The 25,237-nt window shown below is 37.4% G+C and overlaps 3 protein-coding genes and 1 long non-coding RNA gene across 6 annotated transcripts in view; 2 read left to right on the plus strand and 2 right to left on the minus strand.

Annotated features, from left to right (window-relative positions):
* hspa4a (heat shock protein 4a) overlaps window positions 1-1,339 on the minus strand; it is a 15,978-nt gene extending 14,639 nt beyond the window's left edge. The window contains exon 1 of the mRNA XM_042008667.1: window positions 1,037-1,339. Coding sequence (XP_041864601.1) covers window positions 1,037-1,143 — 107 coding nt within the window. The 5' untranslated portion in view covers window positions 1,144-1,339. The remainder of the gene's footprint in view (window positions 1-1,036) is intronic.
* On the plus strand, window positions 658-7,390 carry zcchc10 (zinc finger, CCHC domain containing 10). 2 transcript variants are annotated; one of them, XM_042008671.1, is made up of 4 exons: window positions 658-749; window positions 2,714-2,875; window positions 3,603-3,644; window positions 6,728-7,390. In XM_042008671.1, exons 1-4 carry the CDS (start codon window positions 673-675, stop codon window positions 6,954-6,956), a joined length of 510 nt encoding a protein of 169 aa, XP_041864605.1. In that variant the 5' UTR covers window positions 658-672; the 3' UTR covers window positions 6,957-7,390. The 2 variants fall into 2 exon arrangements, with proteins under 2 accessions (XP_041864605.1, XP_041864604.1); XM_042008670.1 differs by lacking the exon at window positions 658-749 and adding an exon at window positions 2,006-2,134.
* LOC121654500 lies at window positions 5,067-25,133 on the minus strand. The gene is made up of 3 exons (XR_006012963.1): window positions 25,123-25,133; window positions 12,547-12,550; window positions 5,067-5,140 (listed from the first exon to the last, which is right to left on the minus strand). It is a non-coding gene; the product is annotated as an uncharacterized LOC121654500 (long non-coding RNA).
* Window positions 8,617-25,237, plus strand: part of aff4 (AF4/FMR2 family, member 4) — a 28,082-nt gene continuing 11,461 nt past the window's right edge. The window contains exons 1-3 of one of the 2 annotated variants that reach the window (XM_042008666.1): window positions 8,617-8,932; window positions 20,998-21,127; window positions 23,802-24,596. In XM_042008666.1, the coding sequence (XP_041864600.1) occupies window positions 21,002-21,127; window positions 23,802-24,596 (921 nt within the window). In that variant the 5' untranslated portion in view covers window positions 8,617-8,932; window positions 20,998-21,001. Of the gene's footprint in view, window positions 8,933-17,236; window positions 17,621-20,997; window positions 21,128-23,801; window positions 24,597-25,237 lie in introns of those variants that run through there. The other variant, XM_042008665.1, reaches the window with a different exon arrangement.

A 25,237-nucleotide genomic window follows, 5' to 3' on the forward strand; every position in this document is an offset into this window, starting at 1 on the left:
TCCCCACTACTTTGAGAAATCACCTTTAGTGATAGTCACATGGATAAAAGAAACAGATAAAGAATTTACTTTAGACTTTAGTACTATTTATCTTCAAAACTGTTTTAAACTAGCAAGACTTAAAGAAAATGCAGGTAAAATCTGTGACAGAATCACACACCTCATCAAAAGAATGTGTATTTATAAGCTACAGTGTACTTATTACTTGTAATAAATTTAGTATTCATTTAAAATAATATACAAACTGGTCTAAAGATTTCTAAAACATTGATAACCCATTTTAAAAAATAATAATAATAATACAGTAATTTTATAAGTAGAAAAACATTTAAAGAAAAAAACGGATCATATCAGCTAAAGTTAAATATTAAAAGAAACTACGCTGCTAAAATGTATAAAAGATTGTTTTATAAAATTAAAAAGATTTAACAAAATATTCTGCCCAGAGAACATTATGAAAGTCTTAACGGTACTAAATTAGCTAGAATATTCTACAGCTCGCATTGTCGTCATCGGACAGAACGTAACGCAAGACGCCTATTTTGTCATACGGGGCACACCAGTTGGTCGGAGTTTAAGCCTTCCACAGTAAGAACAAAGTAAAGAAACACCGCCCGGTCCTATAGTCCGGGTGACCAAACTCACATTTCAAACAGTTCAGTTTATGCCATTATGTTAAAAAAAAAGGAGAAAAAAGGAAAAAACAAGGAGCTTAGCCGTCTGGCTAACCTACCGGTGTTCCAGACTAAGTGAGTGAACTAAGTGTGTAAATTAAAGATTAATTCTAGATTATTCCATCTTTGCCACCAATGTAAAAACAAACGCTTCACTGGATTATACATGCCAAAAGGCAGTTTTATTTGCCAAATACGAAAATAAGAACGAGTCTAAGTTCAGCTAGCAGCTGTTAGTCAGTGAAGCTGCATTCACGTGCATTGCCTTGACAACAGTGAGATAACAATTACAAAGTGATATGTCTCGTACAAAATGCCATTATTCCACGAGACCAAAAGCAGACGTATTTTTTTCTACTTACGGTGTACATCTGTCGCTGTATTCGTTGGCGACTGTCTCAATACCTCCCGCTCGAGCTACGGCTACATAGCAGCTTTGAAAGCCCAAGTCAAATCCCACTACTGACATCTTCTGCGTTACGTCTGTCTTGAAGCTTTAAGGTTATCTACAGTTTGACTTCAGAAAGTAAAGTGAATATATAGCTATGAATAAAATGGTGTAAAAGTCAGGTAAAGTTAAGGTACTATGTTAGTAGAGCCTTTTTCATAATCCACACCGCTTACTGAGACCGGTATCTCTGATCTGTGCTGGCAGGCTGCAGCAAGGTGGTCTTACCGACTTCTCGCGGGATCCCGGAATCCCATCGCGAGATTTAAGAAGTTCTCGATATCTCTGGACTTTTCCATAACCATGTGAACGACAGTCCTCGATTACCTGAACTCTCTTGAAATTTGCTGAATTTTCCACTACCTTTCACACATTTCTAAATTTAGAATTAGCAAATAAATAAATTAATAATAAAATAAAAAAAGACATTTAGTGAAAGGAAATAAACTAATCTCTAATTATTTATTAGAAGGATAACCCCTTGAGATGCATCATGTGTTTTTCGAGGTAGTCTTAAAGTAATTTATCTGATTATTTCTAGGATCAAACCAGCGTGGCAAGCAAAAATAGACTGTGATCTAAAGACGTGATGAAGACATATTTCCAGAACACTTACAGAGAAATAGCAGACTTTTCAAAGATACACTTAAGATAAAAAGAAACTACACTAATTACCCATCTCTCTCTCTCTCTCTCTCTCTCTCTCTCTCTCTCTCTCTCTCTCTCTCTCTCATATATATATATATATATATATATATATATATATATATATATATATATAATAAAATTCCCATTTTTGTGTTTGATTTTTCGAACAAATACGCACTCAACCGACACAAGGAAACAGCAACTTAAAGACTTTAACCAAAACTTCCTCTCTAAGGACATATAGGGTACAGCCAGTTGGTGGCGATAGATGCTTTTTCAAACTGTCCTGCCAACCCTCAAAGAAACAGCCGAAGAAGAAGAACATGGCGACTCCCATGCACAGAATTATAGCCAGGAGACAAGCGTGAGTATTACATCTTAAATTTCGAAAACAAAAGTAGGTAGCATTAGATTTTTTCCCCTTCAATTGGTCAACATTGTAAAGCTTAAAATGTGCAAGTGTGCAGTAACCCCAAGAAGTCTGAACGTCGTAGTAAAAACAATCAAGTCAAGCCAGGACCCCTAGGCTTATACGGAATGAGTTGACAAAGCAAGTAAGACGTCTTAAACACGCATGTTGTGATTACATTAACCAGATTAGGAAAAGTGGCCTTGAAATTTTAAACTACAAATAAATGAAAAACACAACACGACGAAAGATTATTTCTAGAGGAGGGCTGCGGCGTCGCTAGATATTGTTCTACAATAACTATCCTAGAAAGTGACACTTATGTGAGAGCCATTTTAACTAATGATAGAAGTAACCGTGTAATAAGTGTCAATAACGAATAAATAACCAGTTTAATATAGCTCAGTAAAACCTTTCTACTGTTTGTGTTGCAACTTAGTAAAAATAGATCTTCAAATGATTTGATTTATCATGTTCACGTCATTGTTTAGTATTTCAAAGCCTTACACTCATTTTTTGTTGTTTTACATACAGGGAGGCAAACAAACAAAATGTGCGTTGCCAGAAGTGTTTGGAGATGGGACACTGGACCTACGAGTGCACAGGGAAACGGAAGTATGTGCACAGACCATCAAGAACAGTTGAGATGAAAAAGAAGTTGAAGGAGATTGACAACAAACCTCTCATTATTGCTGGGTAAGATTTCTTTAACTGATTCATTTTTGAGACAACTGATGTGTTTTTTCTTTCTTAGAATATATCCATCGTCACCTTTTTTAAAAGTTTTATTTCTCTTCTTACTATTAGAACCTCCAAGGTGCTCTCTTTCCAATACTTTTTCTGCCTAAGGTAAACTTTGGCCCCAGGATTTTACCTCAGATTGTAGCACAATTTACATTTACAATTTACATCACGAAGACCTCAAAGAAATGATGGCACGTTTACAGCTCTGAAAATCTAAACCTTAACTGCACTGGAGCATGTTTGTTCAGTCTAACTTTCCTAGCCAGGTTCAAAGAAAGCCACCTTCATGACACTGAGAACTCTAAATTTAGGCTCAGAATACATACAAGGGTTAAGAGAAGCAGCTCTAGGATATACTAAGAAAGTGTGTCTGAATAAACACATTAACCAAACAAACATTGTGGTTATTGGTGCACATGTTTAAACAGTGATGCTGTTTCACAGTTTTGACTGTGAAATCTGTTTCGTACTAACTACAGATGCTTCAACAAGATTTAGTTGGATACATATACTTTAAACCAGCATGGGCTCTAATGCATTGATTACCTTTTCTATAAATACTCCTATACAGAAAATGCTACACACACAAAAATGTGCTTCTTTTTCAGATTTTTTTTTCCCTCAGTTAAATTAAAGATGAGCTCATTATTAAATGAAACTTGTTTGTCTTTATTTACAGACCAGGAAGCGACGTTTCCAGTGAGAAGAAAATGAAAAAGAAGTAAGTAATAGATCATTAATAGGTACTAGTACAATTACATAAACTGATCATTTTAATATTGTTTTAAGACCATGGCTGCTTTATTTTACATGAGCAAAAACAACTAATAAGTAAAAGTTCAGCAATTAAATGTGTGATATGTTCATTTGTTAGATAGTTTGGCCAATAAAGAAACAACATTAACTGTGCGCTTCATTATACTGTACTCTGACAGTCTTCCACATATTGGCTCTCATGATATGTAGCAGAAACTAGAGGAGCACATTTTATATATAGGTTGTTTAAAACGTTTGTTTCTTTGGTCAAAATGTTTGCAACATCCATCCATTAACGCTTGACAAAACTACAAGTAGGGAGCATTTATTTAAGACCAAAATTACCCATCATGATGGGGATGTTTTAGGTTCCGTGCAAATAAAAGCAATCCACTATATTTTAGTATGAAGGAACTTCTGTTTGTATGTGTTAATTGGCAATCTAAAGGAAAATGCACTTGGGTGGGGTGGCTAATCTAGGAAATCTAATTTCTTGTGTCTGAATTCATTCAACCAAAGGTCAAATTAAACTTGTAGAGTTATCGTGTCGTGACAAGATCACACAAGGAATTACATTTTAGTTGTCTGAGTCAAACGAGGCAAAATTGAGTTAGATAGTTAGCAAAAATAAAAGGAACCATTACCTTGTGATGTAGCAGAACATATCATCATCTCCCACCAGTTTGCACATTCTCCTCCGACCTCTGATACCAACAAGGCATTTTCATTCACACAACTGTTGCTCCCTGGATTTTTTATTTTTTTTTTTAGGCAATTCTCTGTGAACCCTGTAAATGGTTTTGTATAAAATTCCCAGTAGATCTTAAACCCCTTTCTTCCCCAATTCAGATGCTCAGTTTGAGCTTCAGCAAGTCACCCTGACTAGTGATGTTACGTCTGACACAAAAGCCCCAAAGCCTGCATCGAGTAACGGGGACGTGTCCAAATGAAGCCTGATGCAAAGTCCGTATTATTTTCCTGAACATCATGTGACCAAAGGCAAATGAGGCCCCGTTTTCCCTGATTCACGTGACTGTCTCGTGTGATTCGGCTGCTGAAAAAGCCGTGGAAAATTAAAGAAATGCTCTGCGTAATTCCAGGTGACAGTGAGGTGATACAACACATGCAGCACTGACTAAAGCAAAATACATCAGCAGTTTGGGAATGATTGTATATGATACATTCCAATAAGATAAGATTTAACTTTAACCTGCTGAAATAAATGATAGGTAAATTACTTTATTAATATATTTTAATATGTTTATAGATTTGTAATACAGTTGCATCATTGTGTTCACATTTCCACCAATATGTAGTTTACAGGACTTCTGGACATCAAATGACCAGCAGATGTCAGTACTTCAAAATGAGCTGTTAAATGGGGCCTCGAGTAATGACACTTTTGGCGATGCAATTGGCCAGAAAGACTCAACACATTCACGGGCCTTCATTAAACCATCACTATCCCTGACCATGTCTGCATGCCTAAATGCAACGAGTTGGTGCCATGTGATTGGCTGATTAGCTATTTATGTGAAAAAGCAATTGAACAGGTGTACATAATAAAGTGGCCCGTGGGTGTATATGATCTTTTTGTTTTTGTTTTTTGTTTTTGTTTTTTGGTTTTGTTTGTTTTTTCTCGCTTTTGTTTTTAAACTATTAGAGAATTACAAGTATTTATTGCAAACATTGTGGACCTTTTGGCTTTTATCTACAGTTTATGTTGACATAAGTGAGAGTCAACGGTGCCCTCTGGTGGAGAATTGTGACAGCTGCATGCCTGCACATGTTGGGTAACTTTTCCCAGTGTACATGGATAGTTACTGCACTGATAATAATTTCAGTACTTGATTCAACAGATCACAGTGTAACATTATAGGTGTACTTTTTAAATTTTTTTTTTTCGTTTGTTTTTTTTAACTTTTTTCATTCATGTTGATCTTGATCAGATTTCAGATTCATGTAAAAGCAGCTGTAGCCCAAACCGATCAAGCACCGCAGTTTCTCACCTCAGCCGATGACGCCGCTTGCACTCGATTGGCTAAAGAGCTCATAGACACCCCTGACATGTAATACATTTTTATTTTCAGAACTTTAAATCCATTTCTTCTCTTTAGCAAATCTGTCCCAAATGGACTGTAATTTATTTGATCCTCCTCTTCTAGCTGCTCATTTTTCAGAAACATGGGGACACCACAACAGTTTTCAGCAGCACAGCTGGAAAAACAGTTTAGCTTAAGAATTATTGAACCGTTCCTGGAAAAGAAGTACTACCTGTGAGGATCATATCGGTTTTATTGTTTTATTTTTCTTTTTACCCTGGTGAAGATTAGTCAGTAATCAGAATGCTATAAATAAACAGAAAATGACCTGTAGAAGTGTTGCTCTTTAAGGTGTTGTCATGAGCTCTGCCACTCTTGTAAAGTTTTTCTGGTTTTACTCCATCTTCAGTGTCGTTGGCAATTCATAAACCAACGAAATCTGTCATAAATGAGCTTTGTGGCAGGATGAAATTGCCTTCTGAGGACAAAACATATCTAATCTAAACTCCTTTCACTCTTTTTTTTTTTTTTTTTTTTCTGTTTCGGTCTGTTCATAATTTGTGATTAAAGTGATGTTTTGTTGGCATTAAGATGTGTTGCCATCAGCCAAGAGACTGATGAATCACCCGCTGGTTACTGTGGAGAAATGTGCCTGAGATAATATTGATAACTGTATTTTGCTCCCTGCTCATAATAGCCACAGATGAATCCCTGATAGGCTAAACTAATTTGCCAACAAAGGTCTGCTCAACATCCAAAGACTGATAAGAGTGCATGTGCATTCAGTGTTCCCAGTTACTTCCTTTAGTTTGAGTCAAGCAGTTTGTAATCACTGCACATCTTATCTTTTTTTTTTTCTTCTTCTTTTGTTGGGCACCACCACAGTAGCTATCGCAGCCCATATAAAACATCAGTACCCCCAACAGGTGCAGCATGAGACCTTTGCGTCCTACATAAACCCCCTCAGTTTCATCCCCTTTGTCCTCCCTCTGCCACTTGCTCTCAGGGCTAAAGACTCCAGCGACAGCAGCAGCGACTCTTCCAGTGACTCATCATCAGACAGTAGCGACTCCTCTAGCTCCTCTTCAGATGACAGCGACAGCAGCAGTGACAGTGACGACAACAGCTCTTCCTCCTCCTCCTCCTCCTCCTCTTCATCCTCAGACAGCTCAGACTCAGGAAGCAGTAGCGATTCTGATCAAGGACCACCAAGGAAGAAGAAAAAGAAGAAATAAGCATGCTGGCTTGAATGTTTTGTTGTTGTTGTTTGTTTTCTTTTGTTTTCCTGAATAAAACTTTTGGACCCCAACAGATAAGAGAGAGGTGCAGGTTTGTTGCTAATGGACTAGAAGAGGAAACGTGAGATTATTTTGTTCTGTTTTTAAAAACCTTTCTCTGTTACTTCTGCTACTGTGACACCTCCTTAAGTTTGTATTTTTACTGAGAATGTTAAATTTGTGAAACAGGTTAATGGGGATTATTTGAGATCAATCTTGTAATTTTCTACTCAAGTACATGTTAGTTCATCTGTTCAGCTCGCAGCCTTCATAAAACATCACCAAATGTAAAGTGTATAGAAAAAATTAACCTTTTAAAGGATGAGTCAAATAGTTGTGTTGCTATGACTTTGCATATGCTTGACCATAAATAAACTTGGCCTGTATTTGTTTCTTGCTCTTTAAAATTGACTGCTTTTATACATAAATTTGACAATAAAATTACTACTGGTAAACTTTTTTTTTTTTTTTTTTTAGGAGGGAGGCAAACAGTGTTTGTGGGAATATTTACATCTGTTATAAAATATTTTACGTAACTTGAGCAGTCATTTATAGTCATTAAAGTTGAGGACAGCTGCAGCTTTTAGGTTAGAGGAGCAGTTTGAGACTAAACAGTAACTGGATGGTTTCTCTAACATCAAGATAAAATGGGGTCCTGACCAGCACCGACTGCAGCTGCCCACAGTGAGTGCATGGGGAATAACAGATGGGTCAAATTTAGAGGTGATATTATGTATATTTTGAATAATAAAGACTTATTATACACAAGATAACGTTTAAAATTATGACAGTATATTGATTTTTGTCAGGGAACTTTTTGCTTTGTTTCTATGGGGATAATAGACCCAAAGGATTCACATCTTTTCAATCAGGTATAGGATGTCATAAAGTTGGTTTTAGACCACTGTCTGAGATGTGTTTCAAAGATACAAAATGGGATCCTTCTTGTCGGCTCTTTGCTGCTTATTAGCACTTACAAAACTTTTATGCAAGTATAATTTTCTGCACGTGAATGTACAAAAAATGGCAGAAATATATTAGCTACTGATAAGTTGTTGTAAATTGACTAGGGGGAAATATATAATCTGTTTAACTAAATACAATTTTTAACATGTCTTCCCCTCATAAAGTTTTTCAAAACATAATTCAGCAGTCTAGTTGTACATTTAAGACAGGCTGTCAATGAACAGCAGGGAACAGTGACACAATTGTGATTTCCTCTTGAACGTCAAGAATGACGAGATGAATGAATCACTGAAGTGTTGCGTTCTAATTCAGTAGGAATTATCGTGATTATATTTTGTAACTAGCTATTACTTTAATATCAACAGGCTGTTTTTCTTCTTGTTATTTTTATCATTACTTATTATTCAGGAATCGAATAATTCTGCTATCCTATTTTGATATTCACCTTGGAGTATAAACAAAAATTAAATGAGTCGGTAATATGTTATAAAGTAGTCCATGGGCCACATGAATAATAAAAGAAGATAAAACGAGTACTTAGAAAAAAAACTGTACAAATCTGTTTCCCATGTCATGTTTTTGAAATTTCCCAAACCAACCCATGGTCAGGCGCTATGTTTGACACATTTCCGATAGACTATGAAGGCAGCTGCGCTTGCTACCATCCATGCATCCAGTCCTGTCTGTGGTACCTGCTGGCTGCTTAACTTAGCTAGCAGTCTTACCTATTAGTCACTTATGTTCAGGAGTAATAAAATGAACGTAGGGGAAAATGATTTTATTTTGTTATCCACTCGATGTACAGTTGCGTTTTAGGGGAAGTATGAAGACCGTCCATTTGGTTTTTGTATTTTAGCTGTTAAATCGTTTTGCTGAGTCCATTTTGCGTGTAACTGGAAGTGGAAAAGACAAAGAGAAAAGAGCTTTCCAATAGCTAGAATGGTTTGGGCCTAAAAAGAAGACAAGAGGTGAGGATGCTGAATATTACGAAATACATGATATAAAGAGTAACTGTAATTGAAAATTGTCTGACATTTTGGGTGAATGTTAATTACAGTTTACGCAAAAAATAAAAGGCTCTGTAGCTAGCTAGCCACTAGCCTAGCATCTGAACGCTACTAGCAGGTTTGTTTAGTGAACGTTATGCTTAAAGATGCAGGTACTCCGGTAGGTAGCACGTTAGCCTTTTGCTAAAGACAGGATTAGACATTGTGGTTTCTTTTGAGTTTTGATGTTGGGAAAGACTGATTATTTAAAGCGTAATCGTGCCAAACGTCGCTTTTATACGTGTACAAGCTTTTCGTTCTGGAAATTTGAAGCAGAACATCGCAGTAGCAGTGATCTTGTTTTTGTTTCTGTAATGTTCACTTACAGGTCATGACGTACTATGTTTGTTTTTTGTAACTGTGGTTGACATATATTTACTATTTGCTCATTAGAGCAATGTTATAAAATCTGCGAAATTGCAATGTTATATTTTTGGTGAACAGATTATTTTCGTTGCGAGTTTAAAACATGTCTTTTATATAATGATACAAGTTTCGAAAAGTACACTTTAGTTTAGCTCGAAACTGTATAATTCAAGCTATTATCTAACTTGTTTGCTGTTTGCCACACAGTGTAACTAATCCCGAACCCCTGCTTGTGTTCAGCTTTCGCACTGTGACGAGGGAAAACTTTAGGTTTGTTTTTCTGTAGCGTCAACATATATCATGTACATATTTCATCAGATTGCTCTCAGTGCCACTGCATAAATTACTTATTGTTTGCATCATAATTGACAGTATGTAGGAACGCAGTACGAAAGTGTTCCCTTCTAAAGAGACAGCTGATATGCTTTTCTAGGAAGCCATTTTACGTGCCATAGTTGGGGGAAGGGCCAAAAAATGCATCATATTTATACTGTCCCTCTTAATAGTTAGTAAATCACATATTCAGGCTTATAAAAAAAAAAAAAAAAACAAGGGCAGAGCTACTAAAGGGTTTATCTTGGTTGACACTTCAGGGGGTGGGTAGCACTAAGGTCATGAACTCATTTATGACAGGTAGCTGTGAACTGGCACAGCTAATTTAATTTGCTGGTTGATGGAGTTTAGGCTATACTTGTTTATGAGGTGTACTATTAATGGAAGTGTTGGGGCAAGACATTTTTATTTCAATGTTGAAATATTTAAGTCAGAAAACAGCTTACAACTCTAGCAACAGAGTTGAAGTCCAGAGGCTCCCTGCACTGTCAGCCACATTAAGACGTTACTTTGAAAAGGAAGTTGGCAAGTAAAAATGCTGTTCTTTATACACTATTAAGCCCAGCCTGAGTAAGTAATATGCATAACAGATGTAAGACAGATTAAAAAGTCTCAACTTTCATTCAATCATATCACATTTGTATAAGTAAACCATAGTATTTTTCTTATGTGACATTTTGTTGCACAGAGGGCAAACTAACCACATGGTTGATTTTAATACATTTTTAATATACTTGCATGATCAATGGCAAAGCAGCTTAAAGGAAAATTACCTTCCTAAACCTAGTGGAAAGCTGAACTATATGGCAGAAACTAACTGGAACAATAGATATACTTTGGTGACTAAAAGAGCTGTGTTTAAATGTCCTGTAAGCAGGGCTAAAATCAGCAGAATTATTTAACATTCATTAGCTTTTACCTTAATATTAAATAATAAGAAAAACTGAAAATATATGCGATTAAAACTCATTGTGTTTCACACTGCTTTGTCTATGAAGATGTCGAGGAGTGAGACAGAGCAGAGGCATGTGACTGCATAATAGCTGGGTGTTGTAGTTTGTATGAGGCTAACCACTTAAGCCCCTACGCAGACAAATAAGACAAAAGCAAAGGTAGATTACTCATAATGTCATTTTTATTGAAGTATTCAAATATTAATAAAACAAGCAACTAAAGTAATGGCACATCAGTGGCGTGTAACTATTCTCCCTGTGACATAGCTTTCTGTGAAATCCGCTCAACTTCCTGTTTAAGTTTTGCCCCGGGGTTCTAGTTTAACTGTTTCCTTTTTTGCCAAAGCAAAGGGCACAAGAGCTGTCAAGATGTTTTAGCGACTTGTTTGTCTGTTCCAGACAGAACAGAGGGTACATATTTTCTTTGGCTTTGTCACAGCAGGTTACAATAGTTGGACTACAGTGTGGTTTTGCAGACTAGATGTTTTGGAAGTGAGCAATGCCAAGTGTCAGCCAGTTTAACAACAATTGATAATACAAGAATGTACAGCTGCACTACTAAGACTGACATTTTCCAGTCTCAAAAGGCACAAGATTACTTCTTTGTCTTTTCTCATTACGTTAGTCTCTTTTTGATGACTGAACTGAATCTAATAAGTAAAATCAAAGTGTATCAAATATCCAGTATTGTAAAGATGCTGCTGCTGCTTTCCACCATTATCTTTCTTACCCAAAGAAAATGCTAACTGTGTCCACAGCTATGGAGTGGAACTTTATAATCAAATATTATCCCCTTTACAAAGAATAGCTTGTCAGGAGGAAGTTGCTTTAATGCTTTTCCAGAGTCTGCCTGTTTGATTAGTCAGAATCTAATCAGACATCAGCAGCTCTTTTTTTTTTTTTTATCTTCCAGTACTGTTGCTCACACAGCAGAAAAAATATGCTACTCAGTGTGTCCTCACCTTATGCATCTGTTCTGTGGGATGAGAGTTAAGCTCTCGTGCGGTTATAAAGTCCTGTGAAGGTGAAACTCATTAAGGCCATTTAATTTCACAGAGCTGACACATGTCTGCACTGTGAAGTACTTTGTGCTTGTTTAGAAACAGTACAATAACAGCCTCTGTCATACTCTGTTGCTGCAGTAAGATGTCTCATAAACGGTAATAGGATTCATTGGGCACATTATCTGTCCTGATCTGGTTAAAAGCTTTGCAGGATGTTGGTACCAGTAAAAATCCAAGTGAGTAAGATGGATATAGATTAGTTTGCAATGTGAATTTATGCAATTCGTAGATTCAGAATCGTGTACTTTTTTTTACAAACTGCATTGTGCAACTGTTGGAATCATGCAGTTGTATTTTTATCAAGTGGTTTTATCGTTGTGGCTCAACAATTGATGATTAATGTATTTCCTGCAAACTACATTTGTCATGCTTTTTTTTTTAACATATGTATGATGCAAAAAAAAAAAAAAACATGAAATCCTAACATTTAGCTTACTGGAAACAGAAAATATTTGCCTGGAAAATGACTGAGTTCACTCTATAAGTGCTACTTCACGAATTATCAATTTTCATTTTGATCAACTATTTCATTAACCAACTTAGTGGTGCAGCTACACCAAACTCACATTTGACAGTAGTTTGGTATCACTTCTGGAGGTTTTAAAGGTTTCTTTTGAGCTCCATTGTAATCGTAATAACCTCTGTGCTTCTGTATCACGGTAGACATACATTGCTTTTTCAGATTTAATCCAGATTATTCGAGTACAAAGTTGTAAATAATTTGTGACAGACTTTTGCAAAGTTCACAAAATTCAGCTGACTCTTCGGGTAGTTTGCGGGATTGCGGGAATTGCACATAATGCAATTGATTCCCGTAAACCTAGCTCTTAAAATTTGAGAAATTCCTACATACAATGACAGCGGTGTGTTATAATGTGCACTGAACATTTGCATCAGAGCCGTAAAACTAAAAAGAAGAGGAAGACTTCCGCTACATATTTAGCACTCTCTCCTTCTGCCTCAGCTCAGAGCTCTTATCTGCTGTCACTCCCGATGGCAAACCAAACTTTGCTGCCAGATTTCCTTCCGGGAAGACGATCCATTCACGGAGAGCTGGTTAAAATGTAAATCTAACATTACATTATCTGAAGGGACAAACACCAGAAGAAAAGATTAGTGCTAGTAGTGATGCTGGTGTCAGTGATGTCGGTAATGACCCAAATCCTCCGGGTCCTTCTACCATCAAATGTTAGTTGCCAGTCAATGCCGGTTCTAACACAACTGTGCAGAAAACAGGCCAATTCAGAGTCGCACTTGCAGCATGAAGAGGAAATTAACAGGTTTCTTAAAACTTCATAGCTTTATAGCACAAAATGACCGAGCCAGAAGAAAAAAAAAATATAGAGATGTTATACTGTGGTAACGCGTTATTAAGACATGGCAACGGATTACTGAGGCGTGGAACAAGATCATTAACTTTCTAGCCAAACACGGTTAAGGACATATTTATGGACAATTATAATTTTTAATTTGATTGTATTTTAATGTTGAGATTAATAATAGAATTATAACCGAGCTTGTTGGGTTGTTGATGCATTAGTAATCCATGCTCAGGATTTAAGGATGGTTCAGTTCTGGGTTCAGTTATAATGAGACGGCACCTGCAGAGGATCATCCAGCAGGGGGCCAACTTATCCATTGTGAACTCGTGAGTTTTGTTTTTTTCTATTGATGTTACCACATGGTTTCAGTCCTAAATTAACTGGCTATTGCATTTTTTTTTTATCCAGTTAAATTTATAACAGACATGGAGTGTCCTTCTAGAAACACCGAGCTGTGGTAGCTACATGAATGAAAAAGGTCTATCAGAAATGCACCAAGCAGTTACAGGTAGTGTTGTGAAAGACAGTGACAAAGCTGTGCTATAAGTGCTTTATTTTCCTTAATAATGGATTAATCCACCATAAGTTACACCAAGTAACTCATTAAGATACACGGATGATAATCGCATCTAAACAAAACTTTTAATAAATTCTGAAATAGTATAAATATGGATTTAGCATTCAAAACTAACCTGCCTATTAACAGTTTTAATAAAAAGTATTTAAAAAAACAATTCAGAAACTCACTGAATAACACAAACCTCACCAGTCTGATGCTCATTTTAGAGCCTGACCCTCCCAAAGACAAGTTTGATTTTAATAGAACTTGATCAAATGGAAAAAGTAGACAAAAGAGGACAGAATGGAGCGCAGAGGGAAGGCCACCAAGATAATTTATTATGCTGATGCAGTTCAAAGAGTCAACAAATTTCAGCAATGAATATTGTTTTTAAACCAAGTCGACAAAACTGATATGTGAGCAGGTTAACGGCATGATAATGAGACCAGAGAGAGCTATATGGGGTGACAACTAAGAAAGGGAAAAAAAGACGTCAAATTAAAGCTGCATGCAAGTATGCATGGCAAGAGGTAGTTGAGGTAACTAATATCCCCCCCAAAATGTATAAATCCCACCCTATGTAAAATAGCCTGAAAAATGAATTTCAGGCACTGGTTTGCATTATTGTGTCACCAGCCTCCTCGTTATCATATCTGAAAAATCTGCAGGCATCTTGCTGTAACATAAGCATGCACTATGCTTGCATTTTAAATGGCTTAGGTCAAGTTTCTGCAGGATAGTTGTTTTTAGAAAGCTAAATTAACTAAGAAGCTGTTATTGTTAATGTCTTGGGTGGAGTGTTTTAAAGTAGGTTAGTGTTAAAGCCTCAGGCTAGAAGAAGCTAACGTGAAGAGTGGATATACAATATGTGACAAGCTAACATGGGTTTTTCTTTGTCTGTTTCTGTGTTATCTTAATATAAATTCACAATTAAAGCTTACAAATGTATTTACATGAAGAAGTTGAGTTATACAAATTAGATATATAAATTAGATATATCACCTTCATATCCGTTGTTGTTCTTGTTATTTAACAAGTTGTGTTCATTTCTGGTACAAGATACTTCATAGTATTTTAATCAACATAGACTCTGTGCATTAGGAGGGATTGTAAATAAGTACATTTTAAAACACAATAGCGTAGTTGCAGGTAAAGAGGGGCATGCAAAGAATTAAAAGCCACTTGATGAGCTTTGTGTGCACAGAGAGGGGGTTGAATGATGGAGGTTCTTTGACAAAATAATTGGTGGTGTGTGTCTGAACAATGTGTTATCTGTGTCAAAGCCACAAGTAAGAGTATTATAAGCTTCTTTGTGCACTTAACAGACCTAATGAGAGCAATTAAGTTGTGGCAAAAAAAAATAGGTTAAAATGCATAATCCAGTTTTACAAAACAACTGTACTTAATTTAGTGGCAGTCTAAAATCTTTAGAAAGTAGGTACGAAAATGTTTTTTAGTCATCTTTTTGACATGGAGATGCGTTGTCCCTAATAGCCTCATATAATATGCTGTGGAACATTTTCTTTTTTATTTTAGAGTTTTGTTTTTAAACAAATTTGTTGGGTGTTATATGGAAGATGCTCCTAAATAAATTTAAAGAATTAGTTAGTAAGTGCACAACAATCTTGGTCCGTGGTCCTGCTGAGTGGAGACATAGCAGGCAGTCGGTTTGATATGGTAATTGGAGCTATGTTGAAGGCACAGAAAAAATATTAAAGGTTGGGTCACTGAAGCAAGAGCTAAATAAAGCTAATTTTGACTTGGCCCTCCTGGAGCATCCTCAGTTAAGGACTTTGTAAATGGAGGGAAAAAAGAGAATAAGGTTTTGCATAAAAAAAAATACGTAAGTATTTTTAAAGAACGTTTTTAGATATTGTTATGCAGAACAGTCACCGCATTACCAAACCAAAAACAACAAATCCTACATTATCTGTTGATAATTTTTCCAAGATACTTTTTACTTAGCTGCATGTGGTCATGGCAGCAGTCCTCTCCAAACAGCTGCTTATATAGGAAGGTTTACAGCATTTGAATGGATGCTCCCTCTGGAATTCCTGCAGTCAGCAGGTTTGCTTCAAAAGCACCATGGGTGGTGGCACTGCCTGCCCATCTGTACCCAGCGATGTGACTTGTTTTAACTGTTTGAATCAGATGTAAGAAACCAACAATGATAGATTTTTGTTGTTCAACATCTAAGAACCCTCTACAGGTGGGTTTTTTTTTTTTACAACAACATCATTCAGTCTATCAATCACCAGTCACATTTACATTAATGTTTCTCATGGCAAAATGCCATGGAAAATGCATCAAGGGAGGTTTAACACCGAAGTCCTCGCAGAACCTGACTTCTCATCCAAAAGACTTAACGTGTCTAATGAAAAAAAAAAAAATCTTTATGTAAAGTTCAGTTCCTAATTGCCACAACATTTCCAAGTTATCATATTTAGTTATCACATTCATACTTCACTAAAAGATGGAGATACTTAAGATAAAAAGCACCCAAGTTTTTCACCTTTACTTGGAAATAAAGGTCAGGATATGGAGGCATTCAGTTGTTTAAAATGCAAACGGTATCTCTAGATGTCACAGATTTGTAAACACAATTTCTATAAACTGCTATATAGATGTCTAAGATATGAAAATGTTTTTGTTACAATAAGTCAAAATAACAAATTACAGCCTAAAAGTTTCTAAAATGTGACACCTGCTGAATTTAAGCTGTAGTTTAAATCAAAAATACCACAAAAGGAAAACCTTGGCATGAGTGGCATGATATTGTCAGGTTTTGTACCAGATGTATGGTCTTGCGACATGTAATGATGCCACATTCGCCAGCATGTGTCATTTGTAGCTGATGAAAATGTATGATATTTGTTAGAACCAGCAGGCCAGAAACCTGTACACTGTTTCTTTAACAGGCTTCACCAGTGCTTTGCCTTGTGCTGGGGGCATAGTGGGGGAGGGAGGGACCTTGTTGACAGAACTATGGGCGCTGATTGGCTGGGTCTAGCTGAGGGCAGTGACATCACGCAGAGGAGAGGCCCTGTGGTGTAAGATAACATCTCCTTTTATGGGAGGAGGTGGACAGTGCCATTTTCAGAGAGAGGTGAGATTTATTCCCCTGTCACAGATCCCTCTTTCCTCTTATTCTACTTGTAGATGTTGGCCTGTAAGGCAGTTTTGGCCGGGCGCATTTATTTCCTAGTTTTATTCGTCTAATGTTATTTAAACCGTATGTTGATCAATCTTTGAGGTTACCATGTAATGTATTTTCTCTCATCTTTTTTAATAGTCTTCTCTTTACTTAAAGGTATAATTAGGCAAATACAGTTTAAAGATATAGAGATTTTTACAGTTGATAATTGTGCTACTTTGTGATAATTTCTAAGCTTAATGAACTGAGATCAAAATATTTGCAATTTGTAGAAATTTTAATTAGACCACATTTCATTTAGTTAATATTTTGTCCCTATTGAAGACAAGAGACTTGACAAAAATCTGTCTGGCACATTTTTCTTCTTTATTTTACCACTTTACTCATTACATACACCCGTTCACATAGGCATCCACCCCCAGCCTCTTTTCAGCTTACTTGCTCTGCATTCACGCTTTAACCTCAGAACAACAATTCAGAAACAAAAGCTGCTTCTGCCTCTAGACCTCACCTAGCATGTGACCTCCCCCACTGTTTGCCGACGTGGTTTCTCCCAAGAACAAGCAGTCACCTCCCCTCCCTAAGTCAGATTTGTCTCCACTCCAAGGAAATGCACAGTACCTTCGAGTCGAGTAAAGAAACTGTACTTACACTCTTTCAGCTGGAAGCCCACTGTTTGTTTGTGTTTTTTTAAGAGGAAAAAGGGGTCAGGTTGTCTCCGTTGGAGGAGGCTGGTGCACAAGTTTTAGGCTGACAAGTCATGACGAGACTACTTCAGAATCCTTTGGTGATCCTCTGAACCCTCCTCCCCTCCTCCTTCCAATGTTTCAGTGGTTGGGGCCATGGCCTCTCAGTCAGGGTAAGAAATGCACAATTAGTTGGATGCTTTTACTGAAACTTGACATATATTAGGAAAAAACTTAGTTTTCTTTATTCATTTATTTTTATCTAAGTCAGAAAAGCTTGTTGGATGAAATTGTGTAATAGCTGTGTCACAGAGGCCCAGTCGTGTTTTCATGGTGCTGAGATAACTATCAGCTCCTTTTTTTTCATTTATTTTTCCATTTTTTTTTCTTGTGTTTAAGGCCTGGCTGTTACTTTTTTTTTTAGAAAGAGATTTGTGAGCTGATTAAATACAGAGTAAACTGCCTTCTAAACTCTGGAGACTTTGGCCTTTTTCAGTATGTGTTGAATCACGGCAATAAATGTGAGTTGCCCCATTACACAGTGATAGTAATGCTGTTTAAATTTTATGTGAGGTAATTTCCATCGGCATGCTTTCTGCAAACTTTAAAGCAAGCTACATATCCCATCTTACTATTTTGCTATTGGATTAGTCCACAAAGACTGAGGCCTTGGATGAAGGCTTGGTCAAATAAACAGTCAAAACTCTTTTGATCTGTGTAACTTTAAAATGTTCAGGTTGTGGTAGTCATCTTTTTCTTGGGTTTTCAAATGGAAATTTAGATTTGAAAGTCATATTTGCTTGTTCTGTGGAATCATGAGTAATACTGGACAAACCTGTCACAACCGTTAGTTTTGCATGCTCGACAGACCTTAATAGAGATAATTTTTCTGTAATCACATATTGCTGTAGCCCTGCTTTCTTGTTGACAATCAGCTTTATTTGAACACAGTAGCTTTTATCCCAAACTTGAACTGCGTGCTTGTTTATCAATGGAAAACTGGCATAATATACTTAAATGCAGATGGTTAGAAATTATTATTGACAAGTTAAAAAGAAAGAAATACAGGTTGAACTAATACACAGACTTCCATTTTCCGGTCTGTCTTCAATTTGGATACATGGATTACTTTGCCTATTCAAATCCAAAGTACGTTTCAATTTTTTTCTTGATGCAGAAGAGCGTAAGTCTTCTTTGGATTTCCCCCTTTTTCTCTTTTCCTCTGTTTTTTCTCAGTTTGGAAAGACTGCTGGCACCTAAATTTGAACATTTATCCTCCAGCGCATTTCTGCTACAGCTGATTGAAAGCCTTGAAATTTGTGTCTGTTGACTGCCTTTAGAGTTGTGTTATAGTGTGACCCACCCCCCACTCAACCTATAAAAGCCTAAAGATTGAGTCAGTTTAGTGGACAGAATATATTTGGGTTGTGTTTACAAAGGATCTTTGGCTGGGGCATTTGATTAACATTACACTAACAGTGGATCATTGACACATGCAACCCACTCCCAACTAACATCTACAGGCTCATTTACAGTTAAATGTGTTACTACTACAGCCCTGCTACATCATGAAGTTTCATTACTTGTCTGACCAGCAGAGCATTTTCTGGGCTTTTTCTCCAACCACATACAACATTTATAGCATGAAAGACCCTCAAATGATAGCTGGTGCTTGTCAGCTATGTGGTAAACTCAACAAAATAACTATCATTAAACAGAATTTACTGGAATGCGGCTTTAATAAATCATCTTCACCGTTAGCCGCAGCAGACGCTTTATGGCTGTACAAGGTAATCAGTCCTCAGTTCAGTAGTGGTAGGTTTGTCATTATGGAAAGTGTGTGTTATTAAGATTTAGGTTCGTGTAGTCTAGCTTGGTTCGTAGCAGTGCTCCAAGTCAGTCCTGGGGTAATAAAAGTGGGATCTTGTAAAACATTGAGTCTTGAAAAAAGACTTTTTCTCTTTACGCTTCCACTGTTAAAGCTGTTGCTTTTGTTTAGATTAAAAGTAACATTTTTTTTATTGCTTTTTAAGTTTTATATTAACTATGTGTACATCACATTCATTACTATAAGTAGTTTCTTATGGTTGGTTGGCATTGATTATGTAAAAATAGTTCAATTTTGAAAGTTGGAAATTGTATTATTGACTCACTAGTACATTTTACAAACAATCCAATCATGTAAGATTTGTTGTGTAATATTTCTGAAGTTTAGTCCACAAAACATGAACTATTGTTTTTTTTTTTTTCTTCTTACTTACTGGTACTGCCATTAACTGTCAATGGCAGACTTATTTGAATACAGAAACTCTTAGTTTCCGATATGTCCTTTTTGTTTGCCTGTTGCTTGTCACATCTCTAGTTTGACTGCCTGTGGTCTTTTTATTGTAGAGTCACTTTTCCATCTGTTTGTTGTTGTCTCTTTAGTGAAGTTTGAAAACACCCATGTAAGATCTGTTTATAATCAAGGAGGGGGCTGGGTGGTTGCAGCATAATCACACTCTGTCAACAGCCTTAAAATCATTGTTGTCACTGGCTGAGTTACAAACTGTTGACTTATACCTAAACTGGGAGGCGACATGCCTGAGTGACAGTGTGCATGTTTCTATTTTCAAATCTCTGTAGCTGTTTCTCTTACAAAATGTAAAAAAAAAAGGATTATGGACTCTTTAAAGCTGGCTGTACCTTTTGCTGATTTTCTGTCCAAATGCTCATCAGTGTTTTGATATTTAAAGTGGTGTAATAAATGAAGTTTTACATTTTTATATAAAGTCTTTAGGTGTTCATGCAGTAAAACAGGTGCATAATATTTGTATTACATGTTGTAGTGGTATATGCCTCTCCAGTACTGATATATATGTTAACTTAGAGTGACATTTTCCTCTTAAATGGCCTTTTACTTTTGTATTTCCATTGACCCTAATGTTCATGTGGAAAAATAAGGGCAGAAAGGTGTCTTTAGCTATGATACATAGTGTGTTTCTAGAATGCAGCCAGTTGTTCACAATAGATGACAAATATGATGCCGTTATACAGTTTTCTGTCTGTTTTCTATATTTTGTGAGCTACAAAACCAGTTAACTTTAGTTAAATTTGGCCGTCAGTACTTTCAGCCGTAGTGCAAAATTACATTGACCATCTGTACAAGTGGATTATTTGCAGTATAAGTAGGCTACTGCATTCTGTCTAGACTAGCCTAAGCTTATTAGAGGCTACTTTCTCCGCAGGTCGTCTCACTGATTCCCCCGTGTTTATGATGTGGGTTTCACCTTTGATGGTCCCCTTTTTAGTTTACCAAAATAACAAATCACATTACTTTGCTCAAATCACATGGCATTCTGATTTTATTATTTTTTATGAATAGTGTTTGTAAAACTTCCACCATCAAGCTTGTGTTTTGTTGTATGAGAGTAAAACTTTTCTTTTTATAAAAGTCTCTTTTATAGTCCTGCCTCTTTATAAATATATCCATTGTTCAGTTATGACATAAGGAGCCTATTTATTTTTCTCTGCACGTGTTTGTGTTGACACGTTTTGTTTGTGTTGACAGCAACATGAACCGTGAGGACCGGAATGTGCTCCGAATGAAAGAAAGAGAAAGGAGAAATCAAGAAGTCCAGCCGGGAGGAGGAGAGTCCTTTCCAGCTAATTCCCCCCTCTTCCCTGAACCCTACAAAGTTGTAAGTTTGTTTGTGACATATTCATGGTTGGCACGCAGTTGATCATTGAATTTAGAGGAATTTGCAGCAGTGGTAGGAAGTGATAACTGCTCGTATTATCAGAGACCTTCGTATCTGTGCAGTTTTGTTGTCAAGTCAGGATCTTGCATCATCGTTTTGTTTACAGTTTGTGTGATCAAAACATATGCGAGGATGTTTTTTGTTTTGTTTTTTTTTTGCCTGAAAAGTCCACTGATAGTGATGTTTCATCTACTTTTAATCAAGGTGATCTCACATATGTAAAGCGCTAATTAAATGGCTGCCGTGTCTGCAGCAGTTATTGTTATCAAGTAAAACAATAATAGGACCTTATTTGTAGTTTTTAGTTAAAGTCAGCTGTCAGATAATCAGTAGTTGACTAAGTGCACAAAATACAAAACACTGCTCCCTACTCCAGCCCTTGATTAGCTGTTTCATCGCACGATTGTTGAAGGTAAACAACAGAGCACACAGTGTCTGCGCTGCACTTCCTCCCGTGTCTTTTCTATATGCTCACAGATGTAGATGTAGGCCGGCCTGCTCCTGCCAACCTGTATAATTGTAAAGAGGATTTGAATTCTCCGTACTGGTCTAATCTTTGCCACTAACCAGATTTGAGCAGATGTTAGTGGCTCCTCTACTTAGCTAGAGCTAGCCATCAAAGAGGCAGTGAGGAATGTGTCCTGACAGGTTGGGAGTAGAAAAGCCACCAGAGGTGAGTGATGAGTGTTAATGCATATGTGTTTTGAGCCACAACAAAGTGAGAGATAGACGTTGACATGAAAGACAAAAACGTCCTTGACCTTTACTGGTTAAAGATCTGTTTTCTCAAAAATACTTTTACTTGCTATTCTGTTCTTGGAAATGTGCCTATGCCTTCAGGTAGCTGCAGGCTGTGCCATAAAACTGAAAAAAAGTAATTGTTAATGCCAAGCCTTTGGCTTTCTGCACTTTGTATCTCTTCTCTGCAGCTTGTATGAATCTTACGTAAGCTTTAGTTTGACTTTTCCACCTCTGCCATGCTTCACTAAGTGGAAGTTTACAGTTTTCTGCATTAAAAGCTGTGTGTGCACACAGCTGCAGCTGTGGCCTCCCGAATGTAGACCAGCACAGCACTAACATTTTTATGGTGCAGAGTTCAGATGCTTGCTTATGTGCACCGAATGAAGGGTGTTCATCTTTGGAGTTGCACATTGTTTCTTGATGCTCATATAGTTGGTTTGTTTGTTTGTTTTTTCTTTCTTCAAATCAGAGATCACTCATAGTTAACATGCTTGTCCAGTAAAATTATGTGAAGATCACACATAACCCAGAGACTAAACATGACCTGGGATATTAAAAAATAACATTCCAGTTTGAATTGGAACTGCATCTTAAGAACAACAAGGATTAGGCAAATGAAGTGCAATACAAGTTAGAAAAAAGTGTTTTGATTCTGTGTATTTTTCGGTTGTGGAGTTGATGTTTGAATGTCGGAAAATTGAGTTCATGGCTGGCAGGGAATTGCTGCTGGGAATTTTGAAGGGCAAAAACCCTGTAAAGTGTTGCTTCCTGCTGTCAGAGAGGTAAAGTTTTGGACTTCCATGCTCAGCATTTCTGCTATTTGAAAACTGAAAGCATTAACTAAGCTATTATCTGAAAGGGTGTGGTTTTGTAGTTTAACATGATTAACATAGTACAATATACTCTATATATATTATATATGAACGGTATGCATGATATTATGCAGCCCTTTGATTCTGCCAGCACAGTGCATCTTGTTGCACTCAGTGTGTCTGTAAACAAAGAGCTCGCTTAACAAACTGTTTTAGATGTTTCTAGTTAAACTAAATCCCTTTTCCACTGACATAGTGTGCCATTAGTAGTCTGCGCCATGAGGTGCCATATATTATCACTTTTTAAAAAATGCTTTAATTAGCTGTAGTGTTTCTGATGCATTCAAAACAAAGCATGTTATTTACGTTAACAATACAAAAGTGAAATCAACAACCCAGAAGGAAAATGAGTGACATTACTCCCCACCAGCTGCACACATGGGGACTGGCCTGTGCTAGAAGGAGGTAGTAGAATGCACGTTATGACCAAGCTGGTTACATTTCCTGCTTCAGATAACGGCTCGTGTTTCCTCACCCTCAGTGTGAATATGTCAAACAAAACAGAGGTGCAAGTCTGCATGTGAAACTGGAGACCGTGTACAGACCATTTTCAAACAGGTCGGCTGGAACTCGTGGCCACAAAGTGTTTGATTAACCTCTGTGCTGGGACTGAGAGGAGACTCTTATCTTCGTTCGGTGATGGGTTTGGACTCATTTGAGCTCAGCTTGTACAAACTAACTTTGGCCGATTGGGCCTCTCGCTAGGTTTTATCAGTTTTCTTTCTGTTCAGTTTTTCTAAATTTTAAACTGGTGACACATCAAATTATGAATTACAATGTTCATTTCTGTTAAATGAAGATAGTAATTTATGTTATCACATAGGTAGTGTTTCTGTGTGTAATTGTTCCAATTTTTCTTGATTTCCTGTAATCTGATGGGAACCCAAATGTTTTTCTTTTCCTTTTGTATTTGCTTCTCATCCATACTTGTTGCTTTATATCTTTTTTATTTTTCCTTTTCTGACTCTTTGCTGTCTATTTTATGCCTGTTCTCTCTTCAGGTCAGCAAAGAAGATAAACTGTCCAGCCGTATTCAGAGCATGCTGGGCAATTACGACGAGATGAAAGAGCCTATCGGTGACACGCTTCCAAAGCTTGGCGGTAAACCTTCTAACAGCTCATCTTCTTCTGAGGATAAATCAGGCCCACCTTTGTTTGGTGGGGAGCAGCGTGGTGTTGGTAATGGTGGTGGCAGCCAGAGCAGCAAGTGGACTCCCGTCGGTCCCGCAGCAGGGGGATCTTCATCCCAGTCCCAGAAACGCTCAGGACTCCAGGGGGGACACAGCAGCCAGAGGAGCAATGGTGGTAGCAGCAGCAGCAGTAACAGTGGCCAAAGAGGTGAGGTGCGGGAAAAGAAATCAAGCAAACACAGCGGAGGGTCAGAGCACTCAAAGTCACACACGTCAAGTCCGGCCAAGAGCTCTCTGAGTTCCTCCAGCAGCCACTCGCGGAGCTCCTTGTCCGCTGAGCAGCATCACAGCAAGGAGCGCTACCGCTCCAAGTCTCCCAGGGACAGGGAGGCCAACTGGGACTCCCCCTCACGGGTTCACACTTCCTTTCCCAGTGGACAGCACTCAAGTCAGACTTTTCCTCCATCTCTAATGAACAAGCCTGGATCCATGCAGCAAAAGCCCACAGCTTATGTGCGGCCTATGGATGGTCAGGAAACTGCAGAACCCAAGAATTCACAAGCAGACGGCTACAGTGGACAGTCACACAGCAGCACCATGGGAGAAGTGAAGTCTAACGGCAAAGCTTCACTTTCCAAACTCAAGATCCCCTCCCAACCTGTAGAGGTAAGGCTTAATCTATTGGACGCCTATCTCTCTCTGTTTTTGTTGGAACTATTCTTTTTTTTTTGTCTATTAGAAGGCTTTTTTAACATCAGTCACTTACTCATGTGATTATGACTATTAATCATCTGATCATTTTTTTGTGACCAATAACAATGGGAACAACATGTCTGAGTGTTAATAGCTCAGTTTCTCCCAGGTTCACAGCCTGGGGGAAACACCCAGGTGCGTGACAACATCAACAGAAACACTTAAAAGGACTACCAAGGAAAGGAGGGTCTAGGGAGGGGCAGTGGGTGTCAGTGGAGGTTCAGAGCACTCCCAATATAATAGTATGGGAAACACTAGCTGCACCAGACTGCTACATAAGGACACACTTCAAAAACTGCATGTCAGAAATAGTTAAAATGTAGAATTTACCGACTTGCAAGGAAAAGACAATTTATGTGTTAAGCATTCATTATGTTCTTGATGACATCATGGCTAAATTAAATAACTCCACTGTGTGTTACGCATGGTCTGAATGAACTCCCAGTTCTCCGAGAATGCCTATAGGATGACTCACTGTACTCAAAATGGAAGCCACCCCTCACCTGCTGTACTGAGATCACGTAGTTTAGGAACACTCTGCTAAGCATGGCATT

The sequence above is a fragment of the Melanotaenia boesemani genome, chromosome 15 (assembly GCF_017639745.1).
Source record: "Melanotaenia boesemani isolate fMelBoe1 chromosome 15, fMelBoe1.pri, whole genome shotgun sequence".
NCBI classification, from domain to species: Eukaryota; Metazoa; Chordata; class Actinopteri; order Atheriniformes; family Melanotaeniidae; genus Melanotaenia; species Melanotaenia boesemani.

Bases quoted from the DNA above. Each gene is read 5' to 3' on its own strand.
- zcchc10 (XM_042008671.1), top strand. From the start codon at position 673: ATGTTAAAAAAAAAGGAGAAAAAAGGAAAAAACAAGGAGCTTAGCCGT. The intron at 2,876-3,602 runs GTAAGATTTCTT...CTTTATTTACAG, and splicing joins AAACCTCTCATTATTGCTGG to ACCAGGAAGCGACGTTTCCA. The intron at 3,645-6,727 runs GTAAGTAATAGA...ACTTGCTCTCAG, and splicing joins GAGAAGAAAATGAAAAAGAA to GGCTAAAGACTCCAGCGACA.